General features: G+C 43.9%; 1 protein-coding gene across 2 annotated transcripts in view; it reads left to right on the top strand.

Annotated features, from left to right (window-relative positions):
* The window catches only part of MATN2 (matrilin 2), a 130,767-nt gene that overhangs the window by 52,453 nt on the left and 59,498 nt on the right, over positions 1–18,816 (top strand). For both annotated transcript variants that reach the window (XM_047725846.1, XM_047725845.1), the window contains exon 5: positions 17,176–17,298. In XM_047725846.1, coding sequence (XP_047581802.1) covers positions 17,176–17,298 — 123 coding nt within the window. The remainder of the gene's footprint in view (positions 1–17,175; positions 17,299–18,816) is intronic.

Raw genomic sequence — 18,816 nt, 5'->3', positions numbered from 1 at the left:
CATTCACTTATTACGTGTTCGCCATGTGTCAGGAGCCCTCCGAGTGCTTTATCCGTGCTATCTCATTTAATTCGGACAATGAGCTCTCACAGTGGATTCTATCATTCTCGTTTTACAGATAAGGAAGATAAGGTACCTCCCCACAAAAAGGTTAGACAATTTACTCAAGGTCATACAGCTAGTACTATGACCAAAGCAGAATCCAAATCTTGTGAGGCAGGACTCCATATTCTTAGCCCTTAACCACCATTGGATACTGTCCCATGATCCTTGAGGGCCCCCAGATGGCAACAGGAGAACCCTGCAGCCAGAGAAATTCCTCCAGCCCCAGGAGGACAGGCAGGTTCCAAGGCTCACTGATCTCAAGGGAGGCTCAGTAGTAATTCAGCAAGACTAATATTCAAATGATTATCATTCCCCCAAGTCCACTACCAACTGCTATGACACTGTCACCCTACAGAATGATTTGAGAGGACCTCTTAGGTGATTGCTTTCAGATGTGCATGCATGCGTGCGTACACACACACACACACAACACACACACACACACACACCATACCCGCCCTTTTGTATTCGTACCTGTCTGTGTGGAGGGAGGAGACCGACACAGCTAACTCAGAGATTCTGCAAGTGGAAATGGACCTTAGCTGTTAGACTTTTAGCTCCCTTCCTCCACATAACCCAAGAATTCTATTCCCTCCTAGTGTCCCAGATGGATGATGTTGCCTGTCCATTCACCACCTGGGACACCAGGTTGTTGCAAAACACCTCCATCCCACCTCCAGATAGAGTGGACTAAGCTGAAATCCTACTCCCTATAATTCCCACCTTTGATACAATTTTGCTAGCTAAAGCTCTATACCAGAAAGTATATTTCCTTTTCCAAATAAAAAGAGAAAACCCTTTGATTATTGAAGAGTGTTATCCCACATCCCTTATTAATTTTCTCTTTTTTGGGAGAAGCATAAACAGCTCTTTAAGTAGCTGGATTTGGGGTCTCTTCACTGTCCAAATAATCCTCTTCTGCATACTAGTTGGTCATTGTCTCAAAATGTGCCCTTCCATTCAAAGACTAGATCAAACATATTAAATATTACCCTCAAAGTCTGCCCATATGAGCAATTTGGAATGTACTGGAAGTCAACATTGTGTATTCTTCTGTCCTCCAAAAACTCTTCCCTATCCAATACCATTAAATGAAATATATGTAGAAGCGTTAGCATAGTACCTAGCCCATAGGGCTCAATAGAAGTTTATGTCCTTGGGGCACCTGGGTGGCTCAGTCGGCTAAGCATCTGCTTGTGACTCAGGTCATGATCCTAGGGCTCCCTGCTCAGTTGGGTACCTGCTCCTCCCTCTCCCTCTGCAGCTCCCCCTGCTTGTGCTCTCTCTCTGTCAAATAAATAAATAAAATCTTTAAAAAAATTTTTTAAAAGACATGTATGTCCTTCCCTCTCCCATTTTTCCCATTTAAAAAAAAAAAGGGAAAAACCCCATGAAGTATGCCTTTCTTCACATTTCTGTTTTCCCCTACCATCCCCCTCCCTTGAATTCCTTTCCCACTAATAAGTAAGAACTTTATCTTCTCTCTTTTCTTTATTTACGTTTTTAAATAAGGAATTTTCCCTCCCTTCTTGAATATTTAACCTATCTGGAAAAATATTGAAAACGCAACATTTAGAAAATTTCACTTGGCAAAAAAATGTAAACTTTCTTATCCAGCTTTCTCATTTTTTCTCTTTCTCAAGAACCATACCAAATGCATTTTATTGCTTTCATTCGTCAGATATGTTCCTGACATTATTTTTTCCAAGCTACACAGATGATTTAGTAGCTTTTATTTTACAGTTTAATCAAGGGGCATGGTCCATAAAAAATAGTCATATTGTTAGAGAAAAGAAAATCATAACCAACATCCCTCATGAACTTAGATGAAGCGGTTCTTAAAAACTCAGCAAATAGAATCCATATTTATATCCTCTAATCAAGACCAAATGAGTTTTATTGCAGGGATGCAAGTTTGCTTTAACATAATTCACCACATTAACAGATTAAAAAGTGAAAAAATATATAATCATTTCAGTAGATGCAGAAAAGGTATTGAACAATACCCAGCATTCATTCATGATAAAAACTCTCAGCAAACTAGCAATAAAAGGAAATTTCTCAACCTAATAAAAGGTATCTATGGAAAAACCTATAGTTAATATGATACTCAAGAGTGAAAGATAAATGTTTTCCTCCTAAGAGAAGGCCTAAGACAGTATGTTCATTCTTACCATTTCTCAGCATTGTACTGGAGGTTCTAACTGATAAAAAAAATAAAAAGAAATTAAAAAGTCATATAGGTCAGAAAGAAAAAAATAAAATTGTCTTTATTCACAGACTATGTGATTGCTTCTGTAGAGAGCGGGTGGAATCTTAAAAAATAGCTACTAAAATTAATAAATGAACAAGGTTGTAGGATACAAAGTCAATATATGAAATTATTTGATTGTATTTTTACATACTGGCAACAAAAATCAGAAATTGAAATACCAGAGGCGCCTGGGTGGCTCAGTTGGTTAAGCATCTGACTCTTGATCTCAGCTCAGATCTTGATCTCTGGGTTGTGAGTCAGTGCCCTGCATTGGACTCCATGCTGGGCAAAGAGGCTACTTTTAAAAGAAGAAAAGAAAAGAAAAAGAAATTGAAATACCATTTATAATAGCATGGGAAAGATGTAATTTAGGGATAAAGTTGACAAAAGCGTACATGATCTGTACACTGAAAAGTATAACAGACTTCTGCAATAAATCAAAAAGACCTAAATAAATATCAGGGAATGAAAGCCTTAATATGGCTAAGATGTCAATTCTTTCCAAATTGATCTATAGATTCAAAGCAATCCTTATCAAAATCCCAGCAGATGTTTTTAGATAGAAACTGACAATCTGATTCTAAAATATATATGTGAAAATGCAAAAAAACCCCAAAACCATAATAGTCAAATACAGTCAACTCTCATTATTCATGATGGTTGGAAGCCTCTGTGAACACAGAACTAGCAATTACTAGATCAATGCTCCTGGAAAAAATACAGAATTACATTCTTGTGAGCTTCTGGCCACATCGTCAATGAGTACATAGCCTTGTTTTACGTGTGTTTCTATGTAAAGACACCTTATTGAGTATATACTGTTGATTGGTTAATATTGAACTCCCAGCTGACAGCACTATTGCTCAGGCCAGAATGAAGATCCCCGAATATACACCTGTTCTTCGTGAGGCACGTCACAGCCTTCTTGCATTTAGGAACACTGGACAGCATTTCACGCTGCTCTTGAGAGCCATTTTTTTTTTTAAGATTTTATTTATTTATTTGTCAGAGAGAGAAAGAGAGAGAGCACAAGCAGGCCGAGGGGCAGGCGGAGAGAGAGAGGGAAGCAGGCTCCCCGCTGAGCAAGGAGCCAGATGCGGGACTTGATCCCAGAACCCTGGGATCATGACCTGAGCTGAAGGCAGTGGCTTAACCAACTGAGCCACCTAGGTGTCCCTTGAGAGCCATTTTAAACAGTGAAATCACCTAACAAAATGCATAAAAGGCAGGAAAAAGCAAAACAAAACATGGCACCAAATAGAACATAAAAAGGATGTTTGTTGGCAGTATGAGAATGAAAACAGGAAGGCGAAGCATTGCCTTTTTGGACCTTAATTGGGAATGTGTGCATCCGGTAACTCAAATTTTTCACCATTCTGTGCACATCCACGGATGGCCATGAAGATATGGCAAATACTGATTTGGGGTACAAGTAAATTTTAGAAAGTAGGTGACTTTGCAAATATGGAATCTGCAAATAATGAGATCAATGAAAACTCCAAGAAAAAATAAACAAATGGGGGGGTTAGATGATCTGATTTCAAGACTAATTATAAAATAACAGCAATCAAAACAGTGTGTGTTGGTGGACATCAATGAACCAGCATATAGAGTCTAGGAATAGACCCACGCACATATGTGAACTGATTTTTGAGAAAAGCACCAAAGCAATTCATGAGGAAGGAATAATGTCATCAACAAACGGTGCTACAGCAATTGGATTGCCATGTGCACAAAATGGATCTTGACCCTCACTTCACACCATATACAAAAATGAATTCAAAGCTAATTTTAAATCTATCAATTAAACATCTACGTGAAAATGTAGGAAAAATTTTTTGATGACCCTGGATTTGGCAAGGATTTTTAAAAATAGGATACAGAACACCAAAAAGAAAACTCAACTAACAGAACTTTATCAAAATTAAAACATTTGGGGGCGCCAGGGTGGTTCAGTTGGTTGAGTGTCTGAATCTTTTTTTTTTTTTTTTAAAGATTTTATTTATTTATTTGTCATAGAGAGAGAAGCGAGAGTGAGCACAGGCAGACAGAGTGGCAGACAGAGGCAGAGGGAGAAGCAGGCTCCCTGCCAAGCAAGGAGCCCGATGTGGGACTCGATCCCAGGACGCCGGGATCATGACCTGAGCCGAAGGCAGCTGCTTAACCAACTGAGCCACCCAGGCGTCCCTGAGTGTCTGAATCTTGATTCCTGTTCCAGTCCTGATCTCGGGGGTCGGGGGATAGAGCCCCCGACATGGGCTGCATGCTTAGTGTATAGTCTGCTTGTCCCTCTCCCTCCCCTTTTGACTCTCCTCTGCTCATGTTCTCACTCTCTCTAAAATAAATAAATAAAATCTTTAAAAAAAAAAATCAAAACATTTTCACTTCAAAATACACTACTACCAAAATGAAAAGGTGAGCCATAGACTAGGATAAAATATTTGCAAAACACACACTCAGCAAAGGACCTTGGAATATATAAAGAATTCTTAGAACTCAATAATGGGAAAATAAACAACCCAGTGAAAATGGGCCAAAGATCTGAACAGTTATAAACCAGAGAAGACAAATGGATGGCACAGAAGCCTGTAAAGAGATGTTCAGTTATTAATTACTAGAGAGATAAAACAAACCACAGTGAGATTCTTACCATACCTCTACTGGATTAGATAAAATTTAAAACATTGACCATAATACATGGTGGCAAAGTTGGCAACAGGAACTATCATTGTTCCTTGCAAAAATGTAAAAAATGGTTCACCCTCTTTGGAAAACAGATTAGCAGTTTTCTACAAAGTTAAATATATACCTACCGTATGACCTAGCCATTCAAACTTTAGGTATTTACCCCAAAGAAAGTAATGTTTATGTCCAAAGATTTTTTTAAAAAGATTTTATTTATTTATTTATTTATTTTTAAACGTTTCTTTTTTTTTTTTTTTAAAGATTTTATTTATTTATTTGACAGAGAGAAATCACAAGTAGGCAGAGAGGCAGGCAGAGAGAGAGGAGGAAGCAGGCTCCCTGCTGAGCAGAAAGCCCGATGTGGGGCTTGAACCCAGGACCTGGGATCATGACCTGAGCCGAAGGCAGCGGCTTAACCCACTGAGCCACCCAGGCGCCCCAAAAGATTTTATTTATTTACTTATTTGAGAGAGAGAGAAAGAGTGTTCGAGTAGGAGGAGGAGGGTGAGAGAGAGGGAGAGAGACTCTCAGGAAGAGTCCATGCTGAGCATGGAGCCGAGGTGGCGCTTGATCTTACAGCCCTGGGATCATGACCTGAGCCTAATCTAAGAGTCTGATGCTTAACCGACTGAGCCCTGAGTCGCCCACGTGCTCCTATGTCCAAACAAAGATTTGAACATGAATGTTCACAGCAGCTTTACTTGTAAGAGTCCCAAACTGGAAACAACCCAAATGTCCATCAATAGGTAACTGGATAACAAATCGTGATATTTGCATGCCATGTAATACCACAAGACAATGAAGAGAATGAACTTTTTTTTTTTTTTTTTTTGAGAATGAACTATTGACACAACAGCAAGCTAGATGAATTTCAAAATAACCATGTTGGATGAAATAAGACAAACAAAACAGTGTACATGGTGTATGATTCCATTTATAGAAAATTTTAGAAAATGACAACTAATCTATGTGACAGCAGATGCGTGGTTGCCTGAGGATGAGGCGGGCAGTGGCGGGGAAGCGGGCACTGGGATTACCGAGGGGTATGAGGAAATTTTGAGGGCTTGGGGGTGATGGATATGTTCATTATCTTGATTGTGCTGATCATGTTGACATGACAAATTTATCAAAGTGCGTACTTTGAACATGTGCAGCTTATCGTGTGCCGTTTACAGCTCAATAAGGCTCATAGAGAGAAAGAAAGTCAGAACAAGGTGGTTTTGGAAGGTAAGTGATGCTGAGACAGAGGCTGCAAGACAAGAGATTGGAGAAAGATCGTGGAACAATGAGGGAAGGTGTTGTGGAGGAGGGTTTTTTCCAACAAGTCGAAGAGAAAGGCAGGGCTTGCTGTCTTTGAGGGTGCTAACTAGACAGACAGCCTGCCTGCCTGGAACAGTTTGTTTGGGACATTAGTCGGGGCTGAGGGAAGGAAAGCAAGCTGGAACAAATTATGGAGCAATTGGTTTCTCAAGCTGAGTCCCAGCAGCGGTCTTCGGTGGGTAGAGGGAGCTGGTCATGGGGTGTCAATGGTAAAACCACATTTTAGTAAATTGATTTTAGCAGTAATGTATACATGGGATTTAAACTGGTAGAAAGTGGGTGGAGAACTACCATCCACCCGTTCACTCATTCATCCAACACTTACTGGTTCCCTCTAGGCACTCTTCCTGGGCAGTAGGAGAAAAATGAGTGTTTCTCTTTTATGTTGACCACCCAAGAAACATTCAGATCTTGGTTTCCTTTATGCTCCACACCTATGGAGTGGAAGATGAAAGAGGCAATCAGTTTACAATTCCCATCAGCTCAGTCCAGTTCAGTGACAGAATCTATTAGGAGACCATCGCAATAAGCCCCACCCCAGGGAGGAGCTTATGACAGAAGCTGGGGGATGGGGGTCAGGGGATGGTAGCAGAATTTAAAATGACAGCTAGCTTCAGAAAGGAAACCTGGTTTTGAGGCAAAACTAGAGAATCTGGGAAGCAGCCCACCCAAGTGGTTGGCTGCAGCTGGAGATGAGGCATTAGAGTTCAAGGATAATCCCAGGCTGGATATGCCTGGTGGTAGTAATTGACCCTGAAAATGGATCATATCTTGGAGGGAGAGAGGGAGCGTGGAAAGAAAAGGTCAGGGTCGGAGCTTCGGGGCTGCCCATGGTGAGAGCAAGGAGAGAGGGTGGAAGGGCGAGCAGGCTGCCCCCACAGCCCGCCAGCCTGCCACTTGTCGAGGAACCGCATGGCCCCAGGTGCTGCTAGGACGGCCCTGAGCAAAGCAGAGACTGCTGAGCTGGGTGACGTGGTCACCGGGCCTCCTCTCCACCCTGGGCGTCCAGGTCCGGGGACCTGGATATGGTAACGTGCAGCCTGCTCGCCCTCTGGTTGGGCCAGGCTGCAGGATTTTTTATTTATTTATTTTTTTTAAAGAAGAAAAGAAAAGAAAGGAATCCGGGCTGGGTGGCATCCTCATGGGAGAAAAGTCCTATCCGTGTGCGAGTGGAGACGAACGCTGTAAAAGAATCAGCACCGGCCAGTGGAAAGTGAGTTTGAGGCTCGTGCAGCTTCTTCTCTGCGTTCCTGGATTCACAAGCGCCCAGATAAGTGGTTCTCAAAGTGGCCCCCCAGACAAGCAGCCTCAGCTGAGCAGGGGAACTGGCTGGAAAGGCACCCCCCCGCACCCCGCGGGGGGAGGACCCTAGAGTTCCCTAATCGGGGACTCTGCCGTGGTACCTAGGAATGTGTGTGTGAACAATCTCTCCAGGCAATCCTGATTAAGCCCAACTCTGGAAACCACCGAGGCCTTTTAAACCGGATCTTAAAGACTCTGCTCAGTAGGGAGTTTTTATTAAGAAAGAGATGAAGGCCCACGTTTGGAAATTGCAAAGCGCTCTACAAGACTAGGGCGTTACTCGTGCATGCTTGTTTATTTCCATGCACCACATTGGGTCAGATTTACTTATGTGTTAAGTCTTTACAGGGGGGTGGGGGGGATTCTTTCCCCTTTTCTCAGAACGAAAATCTTGTGAGTGACTAGGAGAACTGACTGGCAAAGAAATCGACAGTTGGGGAGAGGCACAGCTGGGGTTTGCCCAAAGGACAGGTTTGTTTTTCTCGGTGACATTGGGTTTGTTTTGTTTCTTCCAGCGTTAGAAGCACAAGGCCGATGACTCACATTTACTGTCGAGAGTCTTTAAGTCCAAACTGCAGCTGTCAAAATAAGATTAGTGCTTTCAGGCACCATGAAAGAAGGGGGATGGTCCCCAAAACCCAGGCTCCGGTTTGTGGAGGCCTGATTCTGGGAGGGCTGTCACACTGGTGTGGGTGGAAACCCCATTATCTCCCACTTGAGTGAAGTAACAGCCCTAATAATACATTTCTCTTCACTCTTGCTGGGATGGATAACTTGTGATTTCTACATCTCCGGCGGAGTAACAGCAGGAGCTGTTTAAAAAAGTGGAGTGTGTCTTTAAAGGTGTTCATTTTGCTTTAACTCCAAAGGACAGATTAAACTGTCGATGGTGGGAACAGCACGCAGTGTGGCTTGTCAAAAGCTCTGAAAAGCCAGTAAAAACCCCTTTGATTTCGCCTGGCATGATGTCTCCCACGGCAGCCCCCAGCCGTTGTCCCCGTGCTCCTCGTCCGGCGGAACCAGATGGAGGTTTTCCAAGTTCTCTGGTCGAGGCGCTGCGCCAGGGTTTCGAGATCATAAATGAAGGCAGACACTTAAATCTAGGATGCCTTCGAGCCCCGGGGCAAACACTAGGGATGGATTTGAGCACAGCTCTGGGGCTCTGAGTTATCAAATCCTCATTGATTTATTTCACCTGGGAAGACTAAGCAGCTGCAGTTAATATCCCTCCCTACAATTCACAAGGAACTAAAAGCAAGTAAATTCTGCTGACTGTCAGCTCTGTGCTAATGATTGCCTTCTGGCAAGACATTGCTTGCATGTGGTGAGATCTTTTGTTATAAAATTCAAAATTGCCTGTTTTGCTGTATCAGATCAATTCAGCAGAGAGTTCACAAAGCAAAACTTAGTCAAGGATACGTCGATATTATTTAAAGAAATCTGAAGCTACGTCCATGCGTGGCGTTCTCACAGGCATCCGTAAATTGACACTATATTGTAATGGTGGGCGAAACTTGTCTGGAGCCCACCTCTCCTGCATGCTGAACTGGGCCTGTGCCTCCAAGACCTTTCTGTACCCGACTAAGGAAGAAGGAGGCTAGCATTTGCTGAGTATCTATATATCGGCCAGGGGCTTTACTCGTCTCGTTATCTCAGCCCTGCAATGTTTTCTCCACTTAATTATTTAACTTCTAGGAAAATCGGGTCTTCTAAAAATCACTCATGTGAGGTCACACAAGCCAGCTAGCCGGAGGCAGGTCTGGCTCCGAAGACGATCTTCTTTTCACTCTGTCTAACCCCGCCCTCCCCCCCCCCCCCCCCCCCCCCCGCCCTGCATCGCAAGACACATAACTGCCCTTTATCTCCTTTCTCCAAGGTTCAGTTCCCTGGCTCCTTCCCTTTCCATGTTTCCTCCCTCAAGTCTTTGTATAAAAGAATCTTTTGAGGGAGACCACCTTCTGACCACAGCATATAAAACACAAGTTCCCTTCCTTCCACATTCCCAACTCCCTTGTCCAGATAATATTTTTCTGAAGCACTTGTAAGATCTAACATGGGGTGCCTGGGTGACTCAGTAGATTAAGCATCTGCCTTCGGCTCAGGTCATGATCCTGGGATCCTGGGATATAGGCTGTTGAGCTCCCTGCTCAGCGGGGAGCCTGCTTCTCCCTCTCCCTCTGCCTGCTGCTCCCATGCTGTTTGTTCCCTCTCTCTCTCTGTCAAATAAATAAACTAATTAAATCTTAAAAAGAGAGAGAGAGAGATCTAACATAACGTATGGTTTACCTGTTTATTTTATGTCTGGCCTCTGTCAGTGGTATGCTGGTAAATGTTTAAGAATCAGATCTCCAGGGGCACCTGGGTGGCTCAGTGGGTTAAAGCCTCTGCCTTCGGCTCAGGTCATGATCTCAGGGTCCTGGGATCGAGCCCCGCATCGGGCTCTCTGCTCAGTGGAGAGCCTGCTTCCTCCTCCTTTCTCTCTCTCTCTCTCTCTCTGCCTGCCTCTCTGCCTACATGTGATCTCTGTCTGTCAAATAAATAAATAAAATCTTAAAAAAAAAAATCAGATCTCCAGGGGGAGATGCCCTGAGTGGGAAGGTTCTCAGGTTCCTGTGGGGTAAATACAGCCAGTGCTGGTGATTTCCATGCACCTGCCTGTCCTTGCTGAATGCAGGGTAAGGCAGAGACATACGTGCACAGTCTGTCATGTAGGTCGGTAGGAGCCAGCCCCCACTTGAGTATAATCTTCATGGGACAGACATCAATTGATATATATATATATATAAAATTTTATTTATTTATTTATTTATTTATTTATTTATTTTTAAAGATTTTTATTTATTTATTTGACAGAGAGAGATCACAAGTAGGCAGAGCGGCAGGCAGAGAGAGAGAGGGGAGGAAGCAGGCTCCCTGCAGAGCAGGGAGCCCGATGTGGGGCTCGATCCCAGGACCCTGAGACCATGACCTGAGCCGAAGGCAGAGGCTTTAACCCACTGAGCCACCCAGGCGCCCCTTTATTTATTTATTTATTTAACATATAATATATTATTAGCCCCAGGGGTACAGGTCTGTGAATTGCCAGGTTTACACACTTCACAGCACTCACCATAGCACATACCCTCCCCAATGTCCATAGCCCCACCACTCTCTCCCTACCCCACTCCCTCCAGCCCCCCTCAGTTTGTTTTGTGACAGTAAGAGTCTCTTATGGTTTTTCTCCCTCCTGATCCCATCTTGTTTTGTTTATTCTTTTCCTACCCCTCAACCTTCCCACGTTGCCACTCAACGTCCTCATATCAGGGAGATCATATGATAATTGTCTTTCTCTGATTGATTTATTTTGCTAAGCAAAATACCCTCCAGTTCATCCACGTCATCGCAAATGGCAAGATTTCATTTCTTTTGATGGCTGCATAGTATTCCATTGTATATATATAGCACGTCTTCTTTATCCATTCATCTATTGATGGACATCTAGGTTCTTTCCATAGTTTGGCTATTGTGGACATTGCTGCTGTAAACATTTGGGTGCATGTGCCCCTTCGGATCACTACATTTGTATCTTTAGGGTAAATACCCAGTAGTGCGATTGCTGGGTCATAGGGTAGCTCTATTTTCAACTTTTTGAGGAACCTGCATGCTGTTTTCCAGAGTGGTTGCACCAGCTTGCATTCCCACCAACAGTGTAGGAGGGTTCCCCTTTCTCCACATCCTCACCAGCATCTGTCATTCCCTGACTTGTTAATTTTAGCCATTCTGACTGGTGTGAGGTGATATCTCATTGTGGTTTTGATTTGTATTTCCCTGATGCTGAGTGATGTGGAGCACTTTTTCATGTGTCTGCTGCCATCTGGATGTCTTCTTTGCAGAAATGTCTGTTCATGTCCTCTGCCCATTTCTTGATTGGATTATTTGTTCTTTGGGTGTTGAGTTTGATAAGTTCTTTATGCATTTTGGACACTAGCCCTTTATCTGATATGTCATTTGCAAATATCTTCTCCCTGATATATATATATATATTTTTTTTTTTTTAAGATTTTATTTATCCATTTGACAGACAGAGATCACAAGTAGGCAGAGAGAGAGAGAGAGAGAGAGAGGAGGAGGAGGCAGGCTTCCCCCTAAGCAGAGAGCCCGATGCGGGGCTCGATCCCAGGATCCTGGGATCATGACCTGAGCCGAAGGCAGAGGCTTTAACCCACTGAGCCACCCAGGCGCCCCTATATTTTTAAAATCTATTTTATTCACTGTTGTTTTCCCAGTACTTTGTTTGACAAATGGATGAATGAACGAATTTGGTCATTCAAATATATTTTTAAAATAAAGAAATTAAAAGATGCCTCATGTAGTGCTGGATATTTGAGCTGGAGTACTGAGCAAATCAAACCTGGCCTCCTATGGGAGGGAAAATAGACATTCAATAATCGTTGTAAATGAAGGGTTCTGTTATGGTTGTGGTAAGGCAGATGGTGAGGGGGAACTTGACCTCTAACGGGGAGCAGTCAGGTAAGAGCTGTCTGAGAACTCTAGGATGGGGGAACGGTCAAGTCCAATCAACAGAGGTCCACTGCACACCTGCTGTGTGAGATGCATGCTATCGTCCAGGCCTACTGAGGGACACCAGGACTGATCCAAGACTGTCCCTCTCCAAGTTTCCAGCCTAGATAAGACTGATGAGGGAGATATACCCGACAACCATGTGTAGCACGGACATGGGTTCATTTTCACATAGCTAAGTCCTTATTGAGCACTGACAACGTGCCAGGCACAGCGCTAGGTACCAGGGATGTAGCAGAAACAGCAAGACAGCCAGTCTGTTAGCTGTCATGACAGTACTGGCGTCTGCAGCTGGGGGTTGGCTCCCAGAGGTCACCATACTCTGAGCCCTCTTCTGGTATGGGAACACTTCTGGCTGGGGACAAGGAGAGGTACAGGAGACTCTGGAAGAATTTTGTTCCCATCACCTTTATCCTGCCAGGATCCCATTTCTTTTCTCTCTTTCTTCCTTCCTTCCTTCCTTCCTTCCTTCCTTCCTTCCTTCCTTTCTTTCTTTCTTTCTTTCAAAAGATTTTATTTATTTATTTGATTTGACACAGAGAGAGAGATCACAAGTAGGCAGAGAGGCAGGCAGAGAGAGAGGGGGAAGCAGGCTCCCTGCTGAGCAGAGAGTCCAATACGGGGCTAGATCTCAGGACCCTGGGATCATGACCTGAGCTGAAGGCAAAGACTTTAACCCACTGAGCCACCCAGGCGCCCCAACCAGGATCACATTTCTGATGGAGGAGAGGATTTTTAGGACTCTAGAAATATCCCTGTTGGGAGACAGGGAGTATGGGCCTTTGTCACTGTACTTTCAGCAGATGAACACTAAACAGAACACCAATGACATGCGTGAGAACATAATGTCAGGCTCTGGCAAATCAGTGAGTAAGATCAGCTCATGTTCCAGTGAGGCAGGCAGACACGATCAGGTCTTTCTAGTACCACTGGATAAATGTGTGAGTGCTGGAGTGGAGTCCAGAGGAAGGAGCCTTTAAGCCCAGCCACCCAGGAGAGGTCTTCCTGGAAGAGGTACTATTTGACAGAAGTCATGTGCCATGAATGGGGATCACCAGGTAGAGGAGGCTTGGAAGGATAATGAGAACTCAGAATTCGGTGCGTCCCCCATCCCCCATCATTTTATTACCCTTCGGTGGAAACCCTCCTGGGCTGTGAGAAAAAGAAGCACTGTTTTTCAAAAGCATAAGGAATCCTCAAAAAATATCTGTATTTGTTTCAAATAGAAGTGAGCACTGCCAGAAAAACAACATTGTTTTGTCAGAACCTAGTCTGTATTTTTTCCTTAGTCTTTGTTTAATTAAGTTAATCCCTCAGTGGTTTCCCTTGGGACAGTGCAGATCCTACGGGCCATAAATCCCCTACGTTATAAAAACAGTCTGAAAGTACAACACACAGGAAGCCAGCTGGCACACGCACTGTTTGTGGGGCCGGGTTTCTGGAATGCAAGCGATAAGCCTCCTGGTCCTACCACGCTATGCGCCCTCACGTAGTGTCTGCAGTCCTCTCAGCCACTTGGAGGGAGAATGGAAGACAGCAGTCATTCTGAGGTTTATTTGAAAGAGGAAACTGAGCCTGGCAGTCTCAGTTAATAAAGGGGGAGACTGCCTCCTGGGTCTGGGCACTTTCCCCTCGGATGATTGCAAGGACTTTTATCCAGTTCGACATCTGTCATCCTGGCTGGGTGCTGGAGTTCTCTGGGGAGCTTTTAAACAACCACCGCTCCTTGCATTACCCCCTCCCCCCACTCCCTGGCCAAGCCCGGTTGAGGTAAGGACGGGAGGGGGTGCGGGGCGCCCTGGGCATCACGATTTTCAAAAAGTCCGCAGATGGTTCTAATGGGTAGCTAAGGTTGGGCGCTGCTGCTTCTGTCAACCAGACCTTGTGGTTATTTACAGACTGTTCCGTGGGGGTCCCAGCCCCGTCCTGAAAGGAATGAGCATTGCTTCTCTTACCTACCCTGTGGGGAGAAGTCTTGTGGGGAAAAAAAAAAAGAGGATTGCTTCAAGGTCTTGGTTCATTGCTTTCAAAAATGCTGCTTCCCAAGGGGTTCTTTTGTAACATATTGGGTTTTTTTTTTCATTATTATAAAAGCTCTTGTTATGAGCCCATGTTAGAAAATTTGAAAGCAGATCATTATAAGTAAGAATAAAAAGCACCTCTGCTCATCACTTTTCTGTAACTGCCGTTAGGCAGGGTTCCCACTGGACACCAAAGGAGGCAGAGCAGCAGCCAGAGCAGAGAAGGGAGACCCAGGTGGAGGAGCTCGGGCCCCCCATCTTCAGAGATGGCCTTGGGATTTGGGGGTGTAATTTGTTCCACTGTGCTAGAGTGACCTTTTCCAGCCACAATGCTTTCAAGCAGGTACTTTCTCCTCCCCGTGAGGGAGCTTAGAGACTAGCAAGGGAGACACAGTGAATAGATGGCGTATGGATGCCTGTGTAATTGACATTGTGGTACATGCCCAGGGGAGAGGTGACTGCTGATAGGGGAGGCGGATAGCTCTGGCTCCGGAGAACAGTTGAAGGTCCTCCTATCAGGAGGTTAATTTTTCTATCATTGTTCCAGCAGACCAGAGCTATTTCAGCATGGAATTCAAAAAAACTACCACTGTTCCCAAACAAAGCAGTGATTTTTATTTAACAGCTAGAAGTCTGTTAAGTTTCACCAGAGCTAAAGAAACTGTCAGATCCTCCTTTTGATCCATTTCACTGAAGGGTAATAAAACTATGGGAGATAGGGGAAACACCGAATTCTGAGTTCCTGTTATCCTTCCAAGCCTTCTCTCCCTGGTGACCCCCACTCATGGCTCATGACTTCCGTCAAATGGCACCTCTTCCAGGAAGACCTCTTTGGGTTGGCTGGGCTTGGAGCCTCCTCCCTCTGGGCTCCACTCTAGCACTCACACTTTCATCTGGGTCTCCTGCTGAATGGAATTGACTTCTCAGCCTGCCTTCTGACCCTCTGTCATCTCGTGTCAGTTATTCTTCCCATCTTCCCTCCTGCCACCTCCATTGGAATTCCCAGCACGGAATTCAGCTACCAGGCCTGTCCCGTTTTCCTCATTTCTGCACATTTACTCACACTATTACCTCAGCCCAGAATGCCTGTCCCTTCTGCATTCTCTAACGCTTACCTGACAACCTTTTTCAATCCACCCTTGGCTATGGGGCTAGTTTTTTCTGCCCCAGGACTTTTGCATTTGCTGTTCTTTCAATCAGAAATGCTCTTCCTAGAGCTTCTCATTATTAACCCTTAGAATACAAGCTGGGTGATAGCAGGAACCCCTTTGTCTCTTTGGTTCTTCCCTATATTCCCAGTGCCTGGGACAAAGGGGGTACTTCATTTATTGAATAAATGAAGAATATCCTGTGATTCAGATTTTTATTAGATCTCTGGCTTAGGCTTGTAACTGAAGATTTTTATTATTTTTATTCACTGTCATTTTTACGTGAGCTAAAGTGGTTTTTTTTTTTTTTTTTTTTTTTTTTTGGTTATTGGTGTTTTTCTTCTATCTAAATCCACTGGAAATCTCAACTGGAGTTCCCAATTGGAAATCTAAGATATAAATACACTGGTAAGAGATAGAAGAATTTGCATCTATAATTTTCTTCATCTACTTCATTGCTTCGGGAATGGAAATACATCTTTTAGCACTTAAAAGCCAGAGCCCCTATTTGTATAATCTTAGACATAAACATTTTTTAATATAATGAGGCAGATTTTATTTTTAAAAATGATTTAGTGCATTTAATAGAAGTGAAGAATAAATCAGCTTTTATCTTTTTATCAATTTAATATTTTATATTTATCTAAAAGCATAATAAACAATAAAACTCAATGACATAGGAGATTACATTTAAGCGTAACCATTGGATTCAGGGATCAACCAAGCTTTCTAGTTAATTGAGTTTTTATCATAGCTTTCATTAGTGATAGCTTTTAACCAGTGAAAACTCTTTTTAACATATTTGATCCCTTTAATGCTCTTTGGTTTTCTCCAGCTTTAATGGTGAAGTCACTGGAAGAGCCAGGTACAACACCAAGCCATTCTTGCTGAGAAATAATGTCATCACATCAGCCTGTTTCTTGCAAAGGAGAGACTTAGTCAGTGATGGATTGAAAATGCCTTTAACCTTTTCATCCTCTGATATATTTTTAGTTCGTTCGCGGTAAATGCCTTCCTGCCAGTGCCTTCTCACTTTGCATTTGCGTGGATAGCCAGGGCTCAGTGTGTAATAAATATACGACTTGAAGAGTTCTGCTAAGAACCAGATATCCATTTCTCCCTAGTAATCTTTGTTACCTCGATCTAACCTCCTTTGGCATCACATTTTCTTCCTTTGTCAGTGTCGTGAAGAAATAGAGCTTAAGGAGGATTTCCAAAGATCGTTCGGGTAGACAAATGGAGGGAGGGGAAATATTTTCCAAAGGGACAGATGCAGAATTGGGACCTGCCATGTTTGGTGTGGATGGAGTAGACGGTCTTTTCACGGTGCCCTCTCTCTGGCTTCCCCGTCTGCAGAGTGTCAAAGACCGTGCCAGACTATCTCACGTACACTGGTGAGACGGGGATGACAAAGCATTTTTGTTCTCGAACAACAGGAATGGTACTTGATGCAGACGAGGGCAAATGCTTGCTTGTGATGACTTAACAGGAGGCACCAGAATGGTTCAGAGCACTTTCACGAACATGAGGAAAATACAAAACCGATGTTAATTTGAAATTACTCAATGCGTTTCCTAGAGGTGAATAATCTCCACTTCGAAAGCTCTGTTTTTATTTATACGTAGAAATGCATCAAAATGTTAACAGCGGTTGCCTCTGGATGGTAGGATTACAGTTGCTTAATATGTTAAAAGTGATTTTAACAAGTGCTTGTTGGCTGGTGGTGTCCTGAGGGTCATGTCCTTCAGAGCTGTGTTCTCACGGCGCGATTCTGCCCCAGTCCAGGATCTGTGTGCGGCGGAGGACCACGGCTGTGAGCAGCTCTGTGTGAATGTTCTGGGCTCCTTCGTCTGCCAGTGCTACAGCGGCTTCATGCTGGCCGAGGATGGGAAAAGATGTGTGGGTGAGTATTCCCCTACCTTGTTTAATGAGGAAGGGCAAGCTGGGCACAGCGAGGGGGCTGGGGAGCCTCCCACAGATCCAAGTGCTCTCCTTTGAATTTCAACAAAGTGCTCCGTTCTCTGGTCTAGTCGTTAGTCCGAATTTGAACTCTAATGACTTCCTTTACAGCTAAGGCTAGCATGTTCTCATTCGAGGTCCTCAGCAAAAGGCAGATTTCTGATCACCTATGTAAATATAAGCGTCCCTTTATATACTGCCTCCCTTGAAAAGGACTGGGTGGGTTTTCAGCAAACGCGGAGGCTGTCTGGGGTGGCCTGACTTCAGTACAGCTCGTGTGTGGTTCCTGAGATTCCCTTGCTGGTGGGCGAGATTGCTGAGTGGCCCCTCAAAGATGGAGGCAGCCTTCCTGCTAAGCATGGATCTGCCAGAGATGGGCCCAAGGGACCACCAGGAATGAGAGCCCAGCTGTCTGTGAGAAGACACCATTGTCAGAAGAAAGGAACAGTTGCCTCCATGGCAAGCCTGGGAAGAAGTTGCAAGGTCAGTGCTTGGAATTTCAGGCACCTGCTTCCTATCAGTTGAGTGGCTTCCCACTGGGGCAACCCCACCTTGTGTGACCTGGTGGGATGTAGAAGAGCTGGGGGTGGCATCTGATTTCTTCAATGAAGGATAATGGTTCTCCTAAGCACTTAGAGAGCTCACCAGCAGGTCCCTAATGCCACCTCCCAGTGTGTCCTTAAACTCATATGGTCTCATTCGTCCTTCTTCCAACAAATAGTGACTGGCAAGCAGTAGGTGTTCAATGAACTGAACTCAGTACCTCTAAGGCAAAAAATCTAGGGGCAAAGGAAGGGAAAGGACTCGACTGACGTCAGAGGGGGAAGCTACTGACTCTAAATCCTGCATTTTCTCGTCCATATCCCATTGTTTTCAGGGGGATATGTTGTGTCCCGTTACGTCTTGCTTCCCGCAGTGAACGATTATTATATTGCACATAGAATTTACATTTTCCAGCACTCTTTGATTCTTAGCTAAGGATGCAGAAGGAAAAAGCCACAAAACAAAAGTATTGGTGGCATCTTCTTAGCAGGTGAGAATTGAGTGGGTTTATTTGCTTGTTTTTACACACTCAGGGGAATGAAAACTCCCTCATCAGAGGTCCACAAATGGAATTGGTCTCCTAAGCCTTGGAGGTTTTATTTATTTTTTTCTTAATCTGCGGGTGGTGACAGTGATCGGGAACAAGTTACCACACCCACTAACGGGGGCAAAAGAGAAGTCAACATGCTTCATTCATTTTTATCATGCAAGTAATATACTTTCATTGAGGATAAACAGATTAAACAGATGAGCCCTGGGTGATTTATGCATCTGATGAACTGTTGAACACTACATCTGAAACTAATGATGTATTGTGTGTTGGCTAATTGAATTTAAATAAAAAAAAAGGGATTAAGCAGATGAGAAAAATCACTATTAATAGTTTGTTGTATTTTCTGCCAGACTTTTCCCCACACAC

Source organism: Lutra lutra, chromosome 4, assembly GCF_902655055.1.
Source record: "Lutra lutra chromosome 4, mLutLut1.2, whole genome shotgun sequence".
Classification (NCBI taxonomy): domain Eukaryota; kingdom Metazoa; phylum Chordata; class Mammalia; order Carnivora; family Mustelidae; genus Lutra; species Lutra lutra.
This window is presented reverse-complemented; position numbering and strand designations above follow the sequence as displayed.